Here is a 20,918-nt window from a genome sequence, read left to right as displayed (position 1 = left end):
AGAGAACAGTGGCGTTGATGTGGAGGGCTTAAGACCCACCGTACCTGTCAGCAGCGCTGACGACCAGGGCTTAACTCATCTGGGGGGGGGGACCTGTCAGGGTCCTGAAATAATTCCATCCTCTGAATAACCAGAGGTGCCTGTCTCAGTTAATCCTACACACACACACACACACACACACACACACACACACACACACACACACACCTATTATTAACAGAATAAAAACTCATTTGACCTATGAACTGCTGCTAGTGTGTGTGTGTGTGTGTGTGTGTGTGTGTGTGTGTGTGTGTGTGTGTGTGTGTGTGTGTGTGTGTGTGTGTGTGTGTGTGTGTGTGTGTGTGTGTGTGTGTGTGTGAGAAAATTAATGTTGTAAATTATTTGTGATTAATTTTTGATTTATTAAATGTTCTAAAACAAATGTGGTGGAACTGGTTCTGATAATGGTTTGATGAGGGTTAGGGTTCTACCTTCCGGGTGAGAGGGTTAGGGTTCTACCTTCCGGGTGAGAGGGTTAGGGTTCTACCTTCCGGGTGAGAGGGTTAGGGTTCTACCTTCCGGGTGAGAGGGTTAGGGTTCTATCTTCCGGGTGAGAGGGTTAGGGTTCTACCTTCTGGGTGAGAGGGTTAGGGTTCTATCTTCCGGGTGAGAGGGTTAGGGTTCTACCTTCTGGGTGAGAGGGTTAGGGTTCTATCTTCCGGGTGAGAGGGTTAGGGTTCTACCTTCTGGGTGAGAGGGTTAGGGTTCTATCTTCCGGGTGAGAGGGTTAGGGTTCTACCTTCTGGGTGAGAGGGTTAGGGTTCTATCTTCCGGGTGAGAGGGTTAGGGTTCTATCTTCCGGGTGAGAGGGTTAGGGTTCTATCTTCCGGGTGAGAGGGTTAGGGTTCTATCTTCCGGGTGAGAGGGTTAGGGTTAGAGACAAGGTCTCCAGATCGAGTTTAAAAACTGAGGAAAGACTTTTTGTTTAACAGATTAAACTCTGATTAAACCCATAAATGGCGTTGCAGAGCTGATGATTAAAGTTCTTTTTAAAAATAAATCCATCTTAAATGCTCTGAGACGTCTTTAATGAAAACATGTTTTATTTTAACACAACTTCAATTTTTTAGTATTTTGATGTTTTTACAGAACAACAAATAAATCACAGAGACACCAACAGCATGTTATTCTGCTGCAGCTTTCCCCCTCTGTGGGACAATAAAACCATCATTCTGTTTAATTTAATTTAATGCAATTTATTTTATTTTAATTTTATTTTATTCATCTTATTTTATTCTAATCTCATCAGTTCTATTCTGAACTCCAACCTGAGCTGGAAACGCCGTCGTCCTCTGAGACACATGAATGAATTTCCTGATGCAGAGAAGATCTGAATGAAAGCAGAAAAACATGTTTAACGCTTTGATGTCTGATCACTGCTGTTGTTTATTCTCCATTATTTTATTGTGTTTATCTCATTTCTGACTTACTAACAGAAATCTGCCATTTGAAACTCCGTGATTTGATTGTGAATGTCCTTCCTCATGGAGGCATCACTCCCTGCTTCCCCGGCTCTTACTGGCTCTCATTACTTCCTTTCCACAGTCTTTCTCTTGGCTGGGATAATCCCCCCTGTAGGGGACTTCAAAGTGCGGGCCGGCCAGGGAAAAGCCTTAATTACCCATTTGCCTTGAAACTCAAGCCAACTCACAACTCGCCCGGGCCGACTCCACACTCATGCCTCCTTCCACTAATTTGTTGGTCTGAAACCCTTCCTTCTGTTTCTCTTGTGGATCTGGAGCGCTGAAATTAAATCAAAATAAAAGTTAAAACCATGAAAGAGTTTAAGCAGGTGAATCAGCGGCCTTATCTCTAGACCTCAGATTTACTGCAGAAGTCATAGAAATGACGTATTTCTTTGTTTTCTTTAAAATAGACGCAGCTCTTTGGGTCTCCTCAGGTGTCGTCGTTATGAGCACCGACGGACGCCGAGCTTCACACAGACGTGAGTCAGTGTGCAGAAGGAGAAGATTCGTTTAAACGTCGACTTCAGAGTGGACTCACACTCAGCGGAGCTGCAAACGTGTCGTTTAAAAACCGTCATTTTCCTAAGATTAAATGGTTCAGCTTCCTTTGAAAGCACAAACATAAATAAATACATAAATAAATACATAAATAAAGAGGATCACAGTGATTAACCTACATGCTTTAAGCTGTTAATAATTGGATGATTTGCTCTAAATGCAGAAACACGTTGAACACGTTTATAAACGTGTTTATAAACGTGTTTATAAACGTGTTTATAAACGTGTTTCTGTGTTCTAGCATCACCAGCCGGGGTTGATGATCTTGGTTTTAGAGCTTGTTTACAGAGTTTAGATGAAGCTGCAACAGCAAATCTGAACGTTCTAACGCAGCGCAGCCATGAATCTACGGTGGAGATTTTAAAGACAAATTTAAATAATAATAAAGTGGTTTTCTCGCGTTTGTCTGAAAGCTTAGCCAAGAATAGTTTTCTGGTTTCAGCCACGTCTCCCCGGGTCCTCCCTCCGTTACGCACTCGTGCATTTAGCATCACCACTGGTGCTGCCGTGGCAACGCTTCGTTACAGCGCTTTACAACACGGCGGTAATGAGTTACCCCTCAAGGACCCGTGGTGACACAACCCGTTTCAGACATCTGCTGATTTGCTCGAGTCAGATATTCATGTTTGAAAACTAGCGACGTTCTATTCATTTCTTTACTTCTTTGTTTTATTGAATTGTTTTCATGTTTAGACGCTTTTATTCTACTCTGTTTTCTGTTTCACGTGATGTGTGCTGTAAAGGGTTAACGGGATTGGTACGTAGCTGCTGCAGTACTTACATCTTCCACCAGGAGGCAGAAGACTTTTACAGAAACGTTTGTGGAACGTACTAGTCCTGATGATGAGACCGACACCCTAGGTCCAAGAGCAGATCTGGTGCTCTCAGTGTGTGTGTGTGTGTGTGTGTGTGTGTGTGTGTGTGTGTGTGTGTGTGTGTGTGTGTGTGTGTGTGTGTGTGTGTGTGTGTGTGTGTGTGTGTGTGTGTGTGTGTGTGTGTGTGTGTGTTGTAACAAAGAACAGGCAGACGGTGTGAGTCTGAATGTCGTGTTTACTGCAAACAATGAAAATCCTCAGCCGTATCTTGATGACATCATCAAACACACAAGCTGCAGCCTCAGTCAGGTGAAAGTGAATAGATCACTAAGCCCCGCCCCTTCGCCAGTCAAACATCATTAAATAACAAAAAGAACAATTTTATTTCCGCTTCATCTCAGAGCTGCTTGACTTCCTCCTAACAGGAGAAACCAGAGGAATGTGAAGGTGGTTCTGATCCAGAACCCCCACAGCCGTGGGTTCTGTGGTCCAGTCCAGCAGCAGGTTCCTCTCAGAACAAACTAATGAGGAAGCTTCTCCTTTCATGAGTTTATTCTCTGAAAGGAGGCAGAGGAGCAGGGGTGGATGCCCGTGCCGTGAGAACTCACCAGCCATAGAAAACTATGTACAGCGGTGGAGGTAAGGAACAGGCGGGCGGGTGTTTGGTCTCTAAGAGGCTGTTTAACAACCTCCGTTTAATCCATTCTGTACAACAGGACTCATCACAACAGTACAAAGGGACGGTTCTGCCGGGTCTGACAGAACCTGGCAGCTGGGACTCCGGCTGGTCGTCAGCGTAAGTCCGGGAGTTAGAAAAGACCAGAACCAGAGTCCAACACCACACCATCCATGAAGAAAAATCATTCCAGAAGAAAATTACATACAAATCAGGATTCCCACTCCGTGGGATCTGTTCCTGAAGAGCAGAACCGTTCTACTAGCACCGACCCTAACCCCCCAAAGCGCTTCTGTTAGCTCTCTTTACACCCAACCAGAAGGAAGTTACTAAAACTGAAGACTTTTACAGATCACATGGACAAAACAGCGTCAGAGACCCACAATGACGGTCAAATAAAAGATGAAATAAATAAAAAACAGCATTTTCATACGTCGGTAAAATGCCCGGCATTCCCACTTCTTACAAATACTTTTACAGTAAACCCAAAAGATGTCATATATTCATATATATATTTATATTTATATATATTTATACCAGAAACTGTCACAAATGAACCCCCAACGTAAAATAACATAAATAATAAGAATATTGCCACTTTGGCCTTCAGAATAAAAGCGGTCGTCTGAACGCGAGTCGCTTCTGTAAACCCAACATTTTCCTGCTTTTGGACGTTTTTTTGAGCCTTCGGTCCTCGTCTGCTCCGATTTGTGCTGAGTGAGTGTGTCGTAAACACACACACACACACACACACACACACGTTCGTATTATTATTATTATTAATATATTGTGCTGACTCGTGCCAAACACGAGTCTGTCTCCTTTCCGCTGAGGCGACAAATCAAAATGTTTTACTTCTGTTCAATTTCATAACAAGAGACAATAAGTATTTAAAGGCACACTCACGTCTAACGGAACGGCAGTACGGAAACGGTCCCAAACCATAATATTACTGTTAGCCCCGTGGATGAATCCATGGTTTATAGTGCCAGATCTGGGAAAACAAAACAATCCTGGCACTTCAGCATCAGGAGATCCCAAGCTCCACACCCTTAGTGTCCCGCTAACCCTAACCCGGTTTGTCTTCCCGGTTTGTCTTCCCGGTTTGTCTTACCGGAGAAATCTTTTGTTTGATTTGATGAGAATCGTCAGAAAATGTTCCAAGGAAACTAAATGATTTTAGGAGTTTCACTTCAAACATCTAAATTATTAGCTGAGGAACACACACACACACACACACACACACACACACACACACACACACACGCTGCTGCAGGTCGCTGTAATAATCTGTCGGGTTTCTGCATCAATCACCGATGAAGCAAAGCATCATGGGATTGTTTATGATCCAGGAGGACATTCCCAGAGTGACATCAAAGATTTGGGTTTACGGGAATATCGACCGCTCGTCAGCGTTGTTTTTTACAGTTTTAGTCGTTTCTGATATTCGTAGCCTTGAATGCATAGAAATGTTGATTATCTTACGTTTGGATCCAGAACCGAGCTGAGATTATTCAGAGGAAAAGGACGAGAGGTTCTGCTGCTCGTTCAGTCCGACTCTGACAAGTTAGAGAGAAGGTTGGTAGTTGTATTCCCCTGAGACGTCTCTGTGCTCTCACCGTGTGCAGACGTGTCATGGCTTCATGCTGACAAGCTAACGAATACACGCTAAAGACAGGAAGAGTGAAGGTGTGGCGCCGCCGGCAGCTGTTAACGACCTGCTCTCAGAGGGAAACGGGGTTTAGGAATCTTGGGATCCTCTTCCGTATTTATGACGCTCAGAGCGTCGCTTCCATTAACATCGGCACGTTTTACAGTCTTTCCATGCTTCCGTGCTGAGGGATTGTTGTCCGCATAACGCCACCCAACAAAACCAGTGCTCTCTACGTTTGTTTCATTTTAAATTCAGGAGCTTTTCTCCAGAGCTACCATCCTGCAGCTTCCTGCCGTCAGCGGCCAAAATAAAAGACCAAGTGGACCGAGTCCTCTGAGGAGCTCTCAGGACGTCTGGCGGGCGAAAACAAAAACAAGCAGAATCCGAGTAAACAATAAAGAAACGATACCTGCACATGCCAAAGTACAAAATCCAATAAATACAGAAATTATTGCACAGTTAAAGGCTCCACAACATCAGAAGTCGACAGACTGATTGTTTCAGAAATCAATGCCAGGTGAGGCAGTTTGGACAGCTTCAGTGAAGATCTCAGCTTTACTTTGTTCTCAGTTTGTTGTAATAAAACACTAAATGAACTCAGAACGAACAGGAAGGTTTCCAGACACGCCTAGTTTGTGTTCGAGTCCCGGAGCGGCGCCTCAGGCTCGCTCTGCGTGTTCGAGTTTGACCTCACTGGTCATCAGGTGTTCTCCGTGCCACTTCTTCATGTGTTTCTCCAGAGTGCTGTACACACTGAAGGGCATTTGGCAAATGTCACAGCGGTAGACCTCCTTCCCCAGCTGGCCGTGGGTCTTCATGTGGCGGGTCAGCTTGGAGCTCTGAGCGCATGCGTAGTTGCACAGCTCGCACTTGTAGGGCCGTTCTCCCGTGTGGCTGCGCCGGTGCACCGTCAGGTTGCTGCAGTTTTTAAACACCTTGCCACAGAACTCGCAGGTGTCACACCTCCTCCCGTCCTTGGAGCTGGGCCGACCGGGACCTCCCCCTAAATGAGGTGTGCTACCCCCGCTGGCGGTGCCGCTGCGACCAGACAGGCCGCCGTCCAGCAGGTCCCCCGGAGGCGTGGAAAAGCGCAGGCTGCCATTCTCCGAGGAGTGCTCTGAGGAGGTGGCGAAGGGCGATTGTCTGGAGTCGGTGAAGCCTATGAAAGGGTCTTTGATGAAGTGACGTGAGGCGGCGTAGCCCACTAACCACTGGGAGTACACATTCTCAGAAGGAATGTGGGGCGCTTGGGGAATGTCCAAGTCCTTCTCGATCTTGATCCTCTTACTGGAGGAGTTGGACAGGGCGGGACTGGTGATGGGAGTGGGTTTCCTGGGAAAGAGGCCTGAGAGAGAGTCACCGGAGCCACAGTTCCGGCCGTTAATGGTGGTCCGCTCCTCCTGATGGTGGTGCTCCATCTCTCCAGCCACTGAATCCTCATCTCCAGTGTCCCGCTGGCCGTCCGGTACCCTCTTGGAGAAGGCCATCCTTTTACGATTGTCGACTATCAGGTTACTGTACTGCTGAATGGAGCCGAGCGCCCCGCCATCCACCATCTTTTCTAGAGCTGACTTCTCCTCCGAAGGAGGCTTAGAGCTGTTCTCCCGGTTCCTGTAGAACTCGGACTCCATGCTGAAATTGGATTCTGGTCGGCTCTCGTTCTCCAGCTCCTCTTCTTCCTCTTCCTCCTCCTCCTCCTCGTTACCTTCCCCTTGAAAGTCCCTGTCGCGGTTTTTGATGCCCTCCACCGTGACATCGCTGGTGCCGGGCTCTGGGGAGCTGGTGGTGGAGAGGCCATCATCAGAGCGTCCAGTCATGGACCCGGCCTTGTGCATGTGGGTCTTCATGTGGCGCTTCAGCTTGCTAGCCTGAGAGCAGGCGTGGTCACACAGCTGGCACTTGTATGGTTTCTCGCCAGTATGGCTGCGCCGATGCACCACCAAGTTGCTCTGGAACTTGAAGGTCTTCCCGCAGAACTCGCACGACTTGATCTTGTTCTGAGTCTGCGGTGGGGTGGTACTGTTCGGGGGCATCGGCGGCAAGGGAGGGGTACTCAGAAAGGGCGACTTGGGCCCCGGTTGGAAGGGGTTAGGGTTTAGCAGTCGGTGCATAGGGTTGGGCCTGCTGGGTGACAGCGGGGGTGTTGTGCTGTTAGTGTTCCCCGCAAGCTCACGTAACCTTCTGGAGAAGTCCATGGACTGGGACTCCATGGCCATCGGCGTCAGCCGCATCACCCTCTCAAAGGCACTCGGGTGCTGGGAGATCAGGCCCATTTCCTCGGCACTAAGGCGTTCCAGTCGATGGGGGTCCAGGTGATAGCGGGGAGGCGGGCTTACAAACGGGGGTGTGCTGGGGATACGGTTCTCTACAAAGCCTGGGGGTGGTTCTCGAAGTAAAGGCCCCGTCATCCTCAGGAGGTGGAAGGGGTTGTTGTCCCCGAGGAAGCTGGTTAGAGAAGACGGTGGGATAGAGTCACTGCCCATCGGGGGAGGCAGGGTGAGCCGAGGGGTGAGTGCGGCGCTGGAGGGGTTGGCCTCCAGGTAAATGCGAATGCCATGATTGTTCTGGGCATGCTGCAGCAGGAACCAGGCGCTGGGGAACGGCTGCTTACAGGTGGTGCAGATGTAGTTGGAGGGCTCATCTCTCCCACCTGGAGACACACAAACCAGCCAGAAGGTGAGTAAATGTGGCCGTAAGGCTGTAAAAGGATCAGCAACAGCAAGTTAGAGACTAATAACCATCATTTGTTCTCTTTCTGAGCAACAACCCGACGTCATTAACCAACCCACAACCCCCATCATTAACAGACCCACAACCACCATCATTAACCGACCCACAACCACCATCATTAACAGACCCACAACCCCCATCATTAACCGACCCACAACCACCATAATTAACAGACCCACAACCCCCATCATTAACCAACCCACAACCACCATCATTAACAGACCCACAACCCCCATCATTAACCAACCCACAACTACCATCATTAACCAACCCACAACCATCATCATTAACAGACCCACAACCACCATCATTAACCAACCCACAACTACCATCATTAACCAACCCACAACCACCATCATTAACAGACCCACAACCACCATCATTAACCAACCCACAACTACCATCATTAACCAACCCACAACCACCATCATTAACAGACCCACAACCCCCATCGTTAAACAAACCACAACCCCCATCATAAACCGACCCACAACCACCATCATTAACAGACCCACAACCCCCATCATTAACCAACCCACAACCACCATCATTAACCAACCCACAACCACCATCATTAACAGACCCACAACTACCATCATTAACAGACCCACAACCACCATCATTAACAGACCCACAACCCCCATCATTAACCGACCCACAACCCCCATCATTAACCAACCCACAACTACCATCATTAACCGACCCACAACCACCATTATTAACCGACCCACAACCACCATCATTAACCAACCCACAACCACCATCATTAACAGACCCACAACCACCATCATTATCAGACCCACAACCCCCATCATTAACCGACCCACAACCACCATCATTAACAGACCCACAACCCCCATCATTAACCGACCCACAACCACCATCATTAACCAACCCACAACTACCATCATTAACCAACCCACAACCACCATCATTAACAGACCCACAACCACCATCATTAACAGACCCACAACCCCCATCGTTAAACAAACCACAACCCCCATCATAAACCGACCCACAACCACCATCATTAACAGACCCACAACCCCCATCATTAACCAACCCACAACCACCATCATTAACCAACCCACAACCACCATCATTAACCAACCCACAACCACCATCATTAACAGACCCACAACCACCATCATTAACCAACCCACAACCACCATCATTAACCGACCCACAACTACCATCATTAACCAACCCACAACTACCATCATTAACCAACCCACAACTACCATCATTAACCAACCCACAACTACTATCATTAACAGACCCACAACCACCATCATTAACCGACCCACAACCACCATCATTAACCAACCCACAACTACCATCATTAACAGACCCACAACCCCCATCATTAACCGACCCACAACCACCATCATTAACAGACCCACAACCACCATCATTAACCGACCCACAACCACCATCATTAACCAACCCACAACTACCATCATTAACCGACCCACAACCACCATCATTAACCGACCCACAACCACCATCATTAACCAACCCACAACCACCATCATTAACAGACCCACAACCCCCATCATTAACCGACCCACAACCCCCATCATTAACCGACCCACAACCACCATCATTAACAGACCCACAACCCCCATCATTAACCGACCCACAACTACCATCATTAACAGACCCACAACCACCATCATTAACCGACCCACAACTACCATCATTAACCAACCCACAACTACCATCATTAACAGACCCACAACCCCCATCATTAACCAACCCACAACCCCCATCATTAACCAACCCACAACCACCATCATTAACCGACCCACAACTACCATCATTAACCAACCCACAACTACCATCATTAACAGACCCACAACCCCCATCATTAACCGACCCACAACTACCATCATTAACAGACCCACAACCACCATCATTAACCGACCCACAACCCCCATCATTAACCAACCCACAACTACCATCATTAACCGACCCACAACTACCATCATTAACCGACCCACAACCACCATCATTAACCAACCCACAACCACCATCATTAACAGACCCACAACCCCCATCATTAACAGACCCACAACCCCCATCATTAACCGACCCACAACCACCATCATTAACAGACCCACAACCCCCATCATTAACCGACCCACAACCACCATCATTAACAGACCCACAACCCCCATCATTAACCGACCCACAACCACCATCATTAACAAACCCACAACCACCATCATTAACAGACCCACAACCCCCATCATTAACAGACCCACAACCCCCATCATTAACCGACCCACAACCACCATCATTAACAGACCCACAACCCCCATCATTAACCGACCCACAACCACCATCATTAACCAACCCACAACCACCATCATTAACCAACCCACAACCACCATCATTAACAGACCCACAACCACCATCATTAACAGACCCACAACCCCCATCATTAACCGACCCACAACCCCCACCATTAACCGACCCACAACAACCATCATTAACAGACCCACAACCCCCATCATTAACAGACCCACAACCCCCATCATTAACCGACCCACAACCACCATCATTAACAGACCCACAACCCCCATCATTAACTGACCCACAACCACCATCATTAACCAACCCACAACCACAATCATTAACAGACCCACAACCACCATCATTAACAGACCCACAACCCCCATCATTAACCGACCCACAACCCCCACCATTAACCGACCCACAACAACCATCATTAACCAACCCACAACCACCATCATTAACAGACCCACAACCCCCATCATTAACAGACCCACAACCACCATCATTAACCAACCCACAACCACCATCATTAACAGACCCACAACCCCCATCATTAACAGACCCACAACCCCCATCATTAACCGACCCACAACCACCATCATTAACAGACCCACAACCCCCATCATTAACCGACCCACAACCCCCATCATTAACCGACCCACAACCACCATCATTAACCGACCCACAACAACCATCATTAAAAGACCCACAACCCCCATCATTAACAGACCCACAACCCCCATCATTAACCGACCCACAACCACCATCATTAACCGACCCACAACCCCCATCATTAACCGACCCACAACCACCATCATTAACCAACCCACAACTACCATCATTAACCGACCCACAACCACCATCATTAACAGACCCACAACCACCATCATTAACCGACCCACAACCACCATCATTAACCAACCCACAACTACCATCATTAACCAACCCACAATCACCATCATTAACAGACCCACAACCCCCATCATTAACAGACCCACAACCACCATCATTAACCAACCCACAACCACCATCATTAACCAACCCACAACCACCATCATTAACCAACCCACAGCCCCCATCATTAACCGACCCACAACCACCATCATTAACCAACCCACAACTACCATCATTAACCGACCCACAACCACCATCATTAACAGACCCACAACCACCATCATTAACCGACCCACAACCACCATCATTAACCAACCAACAACCACCATCATTAACCAACCCACAACCACCATCATTAACCGACCCACAACCACCATCATTAACCGACTCACAACCACCATCATTAACCGACCCACAACCACCATCATTAACCAACCCACAACTACCATCATTAACCGACCCACAACCACCATCATTAACAGACCCACAACCACCATCATTAACCAACCCACAACCACCATCATTAACCAACCCACAACTACCATCATTAACCAACCCACAATCCCCATCATTAACCGACCCACAACCACCATCATTAACCGACCCACAACCACCATCATTAACCAACCCACAACTACCATCATTAACCGACCCACAACCACCATCATTAACCGACTCACAACCACCATCATTAACCGACCCACAACTACCATCATTAACCGACACACAACCACCATCATTAACCAACCCAAAACTACCATCATTAACCAACCCACAACCACCATCATTAACAGACCCACAACCACCATCATTAACCGACCCACAACCACCATCATTAACCAACCCACAACTACCATCATTAACCAACCCACAACCACCATCATTAACAGACCCACAACCACCATCATTAACAGACCCACAACCCCCATCGTTAAACAAACCACAACCACCATCATTAACCGACCCACAACCACCATCATTAACAGACCCACAACCCCCATCATTAACCAACCCACAACCACCATCATTAACAGACCCACAACCACCATCATTAACAGACCCACAACCCCCATCGTTAAACAAACCACAACCACCATCATTAACAGACCCACAACCACCATCATTAACCGACCCACAACCACCATCATTAACCAACCCACAACTACCATCATTAACCAACCCACAACCACCATCATTAACAGACCCACAACCAACATCATTAACAGACCCACAACCCCCATCGTTAAACGAACCACAACCACCATCATTAACCGACCCACAACCACCATCATTAACCAACCCACAGCCCCCATCATTAACCGACCCACAACCACCATCATTAACCGACCCACAACCACCATCATTAACCAACCCACAGCTACCATCATTAACCGACCCACAACCACCATCATTAACCGAACCACAACCACCATCATTAACCGACCCACAACCACCATCATTAACCGACCCACAACCACCATCATTAACCGACCCACAACTACCATCATTAACCGACCCACAACCACCATCATTAACCAACCCAAAACTACCATCATTAACCAACCTACAACCACCATCATTAACAGACCCACAACCACCATCATTAACCGACACACAACCACCATCATTAACCAACCCACAACTACCATCATTAACCAACCCACAACTACCATCATTAACCAACCCACAACCACCATCATTAACAGGCCCACAACTCCCATCGTTAAACAAACCACAACCACCATCATTAACCAACCCACAACCACCATCATTAACAGACCCACAACCCCCATCATTAACCGACCCACAACCACCATCATTAACAGACCCACAACCCCCATCATTAACCAACCCACAACTACCATCATTAACCGACCCACAACCACCATCATTAACCGACCCACAACCACCATCATTAACCGACCCACAACCACCATCATTAACCGACCCACAACCCCCATCATTAACCAACCCACAACCCCCATCATTAACAGACCCACAACCACCATCATTAACAGACCCACACCCCCCATCATTAACAGACCCACACCCCCCATCATTAACCGACCCACAACCACCATCATTAACAGACCCACAACCACCATCATTAACCAACCCACAACCACCATCATTAACAAACCCACAACCACCATCATTAACCAACCCACAACCACCATCATTAACCGACCCACAACCACCATCATTAACAGATCCACAACCACCATCATTAACCAACCCACAACCACCATCATTAACCAACCCACAACCCCATCATTAACCGACCCACAACCACCATCATTAACCGAACCACAACCACCATCATTAACCGACCCACAACCACCATCATTAACCGACCCACAACCCCCATCATTAACCAACCCACAACCACCATCATTAACAGACCCACAACCACCATCATTAACAGACCCACACCCCCCATCATTAACCGACCCACAACCACCATCATTAACCGACCCACAACCACCATCATTAACCAACCCACAACCACCATCATTAACAAACCCACAACCACCATCATTAACCAACCCACAACCACCATCATTAACCGACCCACAACCACCATCATTAACAGACCCACAACCACCATCATTAACCAACCCACAACCACCATCATTAACAGACCCACAACTCCCATCATTAACAGACCCACAACCCCCATCATTAACCGACCCACAACCACCATCATTAACCGACCCACAACCACCATCATTAACAGACCCACAACCACCATCATTAACAGACCCACAACCCCCATCATTAACCAACCCACAACCACCATCATTAACCAACCCACAACCCCCATCATTAACCAAACTACAATCACCATCATTAACCAACCCACAGCCCCCATCATTAACCAAACTATAACCACCATCATTAACCAACCCACAGCCCCCATCATTAACCAAACTACAACCACCATCATTAACCAACCCACAGCCCCCATCATTAACCAACCCACAACCACCATCATTAACCAACCCACAGCCCCCATCATTAACCAAACTACAACCACCATCATTAACCATCCCACAGCCCCCATCATTAACCAAACTACAACCACCATCATTAACCAACCCACAGTCCCCATCATTAACCAAACTACAACCACCATCATTAACCAACCCACAACCACCATCATTAACCAACCCACAACCCCCATCATTAACCGACCCACAACCACCATCATTAACCAACCCACAACCCCCATCATTAACCGACCCACAACCCCCATCATTAACCGACCCACAACCACCATCATTAACCGACCCACAACCCCCATCATTAACCGACCCACAACCCCCATCAATAACCGACCCACAACCACCATCATTAACCGACCCACAACCACCATCATTAACTGACCCACAGCCCCCATCATTAACCGACCCACAACCACCATCATTAACCAACCCTCAGCCCCCATCATTAACCAAACTACAACCACCATCATTAACCAACCCACAGCCCCCATCATTAACCAAACTACAACAACCATCATTAACCAACCCACAGCCCCCATCATTAACCAACCCACAACCACCATCATTAACCAACCCACAGCCCCCATCATTAACCAAACTACAACCACCATCATTAACCAACCCACAGCCCCCATCATTAACCAAACTTCAACCACCATCATTAACCAACCCACAGCCCCCATCATTAACCAAACTACAACCACCATCATTAACCAAACCACAACCACCATCATTAACGAACCCACAACCACCATCATTAACCAAACTACAACCACCATCATTAACCAACCCACAACCACCATCATTAACCAACCCACAACCACCATCATTAAACGACCCACAACCACCATCATTAACCGACCCACAACCACCATCATTAACCGACCCACAACCACCATCATTAACCAACCCACAACCACCATCATTAAACGACCCACAACCACCATCATTAACCGACCCACAACCACCATCATTAACCGACCCACAACCACCATCATTAACCGACCCACAACCCCCATCATTAACCGACCCACAACCCCCATCATTAACCGACCCACAACCCCCATCATTAACCGACCCACAACCCCCATCAATAACCGACCCACAACCACCATCATTAACCGACCCACAACCACCATCATTATCCGACCCACAACCCCCATCATTAACCGACCAACAACTACCATCATTAGTTGACCCACAACCACCATCGTTAACCGACCCACAACCACCATCATTACCCAACCCACAGTCCCCATCATTAACCAAACTACAACCACCATCATTAACCAAACCACAACCACCATCATTAACCAACCCACAACCACCATCATTAACCAAACTACAACCACCATCATTAACCAACCCACAACCACCATCATTAACCAACCCACAACCACCATCATTAACCAACCCACAACCCCCCTCATTAACCAACCCACAACCACCATCATTAACAGACCCACAACCACCATCATTAACCAACCCACAACCACCATCACTAACCAACCCACAACCACCATCATTAACAGACCCACAACCACCATCATTAACAGACCCACAACCATCATCATTAACCAACCCACAACCACCATCATTAACAGACCCACAACCACCATCATTAACCAACCCACAACCACCATCATTAACAGACCCACAACCACCATCATTAACCAACCCACAACCACCATCATTAACCGACCCACAACCACCATCATTAACAGACACACAACCCCCATCATTAACCGACCCACAACCACCATCATTAACAGACCCACAACCACCATCATTAACCAACCCACAACCACCATCATTTACCAACCCACAACCCCATCAGTAACCAACCCACAACCACCATCATTAACCAACCCACAACCACCATCATTAACAGAACCACAACCCCCATCATTAACAGACCCACAACCCCCACCATTAACCGACCCACAACCACCATCATTTACAGACCCACAACCACCATCATTAACAGACCCACAACCCCCATCATTAACCAACCCACAACCACCATCATTAACCAACCTACAACCACCATCATTAACCAACCCACAGCCCCCATCATTAACCAAACTACAACCACCATCATTAACCAACCCACAGCCCCATCATTAACCAACCCACAACCACCATCATTAACCAACCCACAGCCCCCATCATTAACCAAACTACAACCACCATCATTAACCAACCCACAGCCCCCATCATTAACCAAACTACAACCACCATCATTAACCAACCCACAGTCCCCATCATTAACCAAACTACAACCACCATCATTAACCAAACCACAACCACCATCATTAACCAACCCACAACCACCATCATTAACCAAACTACAACCACCATCATTAACCAACCCACAACCACCATCATTAACCAACCCACAACCACCATCATTAACCAACCCACAACCCCCATCATTAACCGACCCACAACCACCATCATTAACCAACCCACAACCCCCATCATTAACCGACCCACAACCCCCATCATTAACCGACCCACAACCCCCATCATTAACCGACCCACAACCCCCATCATTAACCGACCCACAACCCCCATCAATAACCGACCCACAACCACCATCATTAACCGACCCACAACCACCATCATTAACTGACCCACAGCCCCCATCATTAACCGACCCACAACCACCATCATTAACCAACCCACAGCCCCCATCATTAACCAACCCACAACCACCATCATTAACTAACCCACAGCCCCCATCATTAACCAAACTTCAACCACCATCATTAACCAACCCACAGCCCCATCATTAACCAAACTTCAACCACCATCATTAACCAACCCACAGCCCCCATCATTAACCAAACTACAACCACCATCATTAACCAAACCACAACCACCATCATTAACCAACCCACAGCCACCATCATTAACCGACCCACAACCACCATCATTAAACGACCCACAACCACCATCATTAACCGACCCACAACCCTCATCATTAACCGACCCACAACCACCATCATTAACCGACCCACAACCCCCATCATTAACCGACCCACAACCCCCATCATTAACCGACCCACAACCCCCATCATTAACCGACCCACAACCCCCATCAATAACCGACCCACAACCACCATCATTGACCGACCCACAACCACCATCATTATCCGACCCACAACCCCCATCACTAACCGACCCACAACCACCATCATTAACTGACCCACAACCACCATCATTAACTGACCCACAACCACCATCATTAACCGACCCACAACCACCCTCGTTAACCGACCCACAAACACCATCATTAACCGACCCACAACCACCATCATTAACCGACCCACAACCACCATCGTTAACCGACCCACAACCACCATCGTTAACCGACCCACAACCACCATCGTTAACCGACCCACAACCACCATCGTTAACCGACCCACAACCACCCTCGTTAACCGACCCACAAACACCATCATTAACCGACCCACAACCACCATCGTTAACCGACCCACAACCACCATCGTTAACCGACCCACAACCTCCCTCGTTAACCGACCCACAAACACCATCATTAACCGACCCACAACCACTATCATTAACCGACCCACAACCACCATCATTAACCGACCCACAACCACCATCATTAACCGACCCACAACCACCATCTTTAACCGACTCACAACCACCATCGTTAACCGACCCACAACCACCATCATTAACCAACCCACAACCACCATCATTTTTCCAACCCACAACCCCCATCAATAACCGACCCACAACCACCAATGTTAACCGACCCACAACCACCATCGTTAACCGACCCACAACCACCATCATTAACCAACCCACAACCCCCATCAATAACCGACCCACAACCACCATCATTAACCAACCCACAACCACCATCATTAACCAACCCACAACCACCATCATTAACCGACCCACAACCCCCATCATTAACCGACCCACAACCCCCATCATTAACCGACCCACAACCCCCACCAACCAGGTAAAGATGTTCCAACTTCTTTCATCAGATAATAAAAAAGAACCTACAGAAGTGTGTTTAACGTGTCGCTCAGAGTCTCACACACACACACACACACACGCATGCACACACATGCACACACATGCACACACATACACACACACACACACACACACATTAATTGTACTCTTGTATTTATTCAATGAAAGCTAATTTTCTTGACCAGTACTCTGATTCTAGAAACCCATGCGTGCGTGCGTATCAGTGTGTGTGTGTGTGTGTGTGTGTGTGTGCATGCATGCGTGTGTGTGTGCGTGCGTGCGTGCGTATCAGTGTGTGTGTGTGTGTGTGTGTGTGTGCATGCATGCGTGCGTGTGTGTGTGCATGCGTGCGTGTGTGCATGTGTGTGTGTGTGTGTGTGTGTGTGTGTGATAAGTACATTTTTATTGTATTTGCTTGCCTAACAAGGCTCAATAATAATTTTAGGACATAAATGCATCTGAAGTATTTATTTATTAAATAATCACATGAAAACATCCGGACTTGTCTCCAGACCTTCAGTGAATTTGTAATTTTTTCTGATTCTACATTAATTTTATTAATGAACGATAATAAATAAATAAAAATGTGAATTATTCATGAATAAATCTCGCTGTTTGTGGCTCACTCGAGTGTGTTTGCATTAAGGAGGAGCAGCGAAGAGGTGGAACAGCTGTTCCCCTCCACAGTCCTGTAAGGCTTTTGACTTAATTATAGCGGACATTCTCACACACACACACACACACACACACACACACACACACACACACACACACACACACACACACGCGGATGTGATGAAAATAACAGCTCCCCATGTCTCAGCTTTTGTCTGCATGTTTCTCGCAGCACTCACAAGCTGCTTCAGTGTTGAGTCGTCACACTCCAAAAACAGAAACATCACTCCCTCTGCTGCGGCCTCCATCTTCCTCCTCTCTTCTGTCTGCTCTGTGTGCGTGCGTGCATGTGTGTGTGTGTGTGCGCATGCATGCGTGCATGTGTGTGCATGTGTGTGTGTGCGTGCCCTCCCGGGGGAAGGAAGTCTAACACAGATGGCAAATAAAGCATGCAGCCCGAGGCCGGAGCACATTATGCTAATTCTAATGTCAGCTGTACTTTAATGTACGACTCTATTTAATCACCCCATTATTCCCTATCTCCACACTGTAAAAAAAGTCAGTAGAATTAACAGGAAAATTTTGTAAAATCTCAACAAAAAAAAGTTGTGGAGCACAATACAGTGTTATGGTGTTTATTTTACAGCATGATGTTGTATAATGTTGAACAGACAATTATTGTAATTTTTAAAATAAAAAAATGTGAATACTATTGTATTTTCATGTGAAAAACACAGATTTGTGCAATTTGTACAGAGAAAAGTTGTAACTTTAGAAACAACATAAATTGTATTTTTTTACATTTCTATGATGTAAAAAATACACAATTTATATTGTTTTTAAAGATACAACATTTCTCTGTACAGTATTGTGATTATTAAATTATGAATTTAGTGTTTGGCTGATTGACTGGATGTCAAATTTTATAGGCAGCACATTTGTTTCTCCATGAAAATCAGACCAAAACAATCCAGCAAGTTTCAAAGCCCAGATTTATAGTGTTTCGGATTCTCTGTATCGTTTACAAACTTTTTCTATTTCATCAATATTTCTTACCAACATCTATTCTAAGTGTTCCTGTTACCATGAAATTTTACATTTTCAGTAATAATTTATAAAAAATAAATACATTTTTAACAATTGCAGTTCCCCTCCTCATCTGCTAGGGGCTGGTTCCAGATATCAAGTTCCTATTGAGTCCCATGTTAAAAATGCCAAATACACAGCAGAAAATAATGTTTACAGGTACAAAAAAATACCTTACCCAATGACAGTGATGGACTGAGTGGGTTGAGCCTGCAATTGTCTGATCATGGAGCAGACACTTAACGCTTCTGCCACGTAACCAGAAGTAGATGGGTTTGACTTAGGCTCCCCATTTTCCAGGAGTGACAAGACAGATGACAAGGCCAAGATGGCAGTGGTGGGACTGGCCCACTGGGCTTCAGTTCATCTCTTCAGAAACCCACCAGTGATGGCACAGATTATTAGTCATTGTGTGACCCAGGATTTTAGGGGCTCCAACAGAATGCGTATAGTGGTTGTAAAAATAATTTGAACAGATAAAGATTTCATGCATTCAAGTTTTGCCTTATTTCCTTGTCCCAAGTGCATTAAATAAAACACATTTATCAAAAAGGCTGTAGCAAATAATCACGTTTCACTTTACCCTTAGTCGATGATATAAGATACATTTTATAATGCAGAAAATCAAAGTGAAGCAATTGTCTTTGCAAAACTGAAAGTAAATAAATGAATATATGAGGAAATAAATAAATAAATGAGGAACTAAAACTAAAAATAGAAAGAAATAAACTAATAAATAGATTAAACAAAGTTCTAACAAAACATTTAATTATAAATAAATTTATGTCAATGACATAAATTTATTTATATAATTAAACAATGACATAATGTCATTGTTTAATTATTTCCAATAGTATTTTCTCATTTATTTGTTTTTGTTCTATTTTTCATTTTTGGCAGCATCAGCCTTCCGTACATCATGCCGTCACAAACGGAGACAACACCCAACTCAACTGGAACATTATACTGAGTTCTTTGCTACAATCTCAAAATTTCCCCCACTGTGGCCAATATAGGTGCAAGGCTAGTGATTTGTAAGGTATGTAGCTCATGGCA

At 46.4% G+C, this 20,918-nt stretch overlaps 1 protein-coding gene across 1 annotated transcript in view; it reads right to left on the bottom strand.

The window, feature by feature from the left end:
- Positions 1 to 5,728: 5,728 nt before the first annotated feature.
- The window catches only part of bcl11ba (BCL11 transcription factor B a), a 47,672-nt gene continuing 32,482 nt past the window's right edge, over positions 5,729 to 20,918 (bottom strand). The window contains exon 3 of the mRNA XM_054734456.2: positions 5,729 to 7,861. Coding sequence (XP_054590431.2) covers positions 5,871 to 7,861 — 1,991 coding nt within the window. The 3' untranslated portion in view covers positions 5,729 to 5,870. The remainder of the gene's footprint in view (positions 7,862 to 20,918) is intronic.

The sequence above is a fragment of the Nothobranchius furzeri genome, chromosome 18 (genome assembly GCF_043380555.1).
Source record: "Nothobranchius furzeri strain GRZ-AD chromosome 18, NfurGRZ-RIMD1, whole genome shotgun sequence".
Lineage (NCBI taxonomy): Eukaryota > Metazoa > Chordata > Actinopteri > Cyprinodontiformes > Nothobranchiidae > Nothobranchius > Nothobranchius furzeri.
The sequence above is the reverse complement of the archived record's forward strand: the minus strand, read 5'-3'. Positions and strand labels throughout refer to the sequence as shown.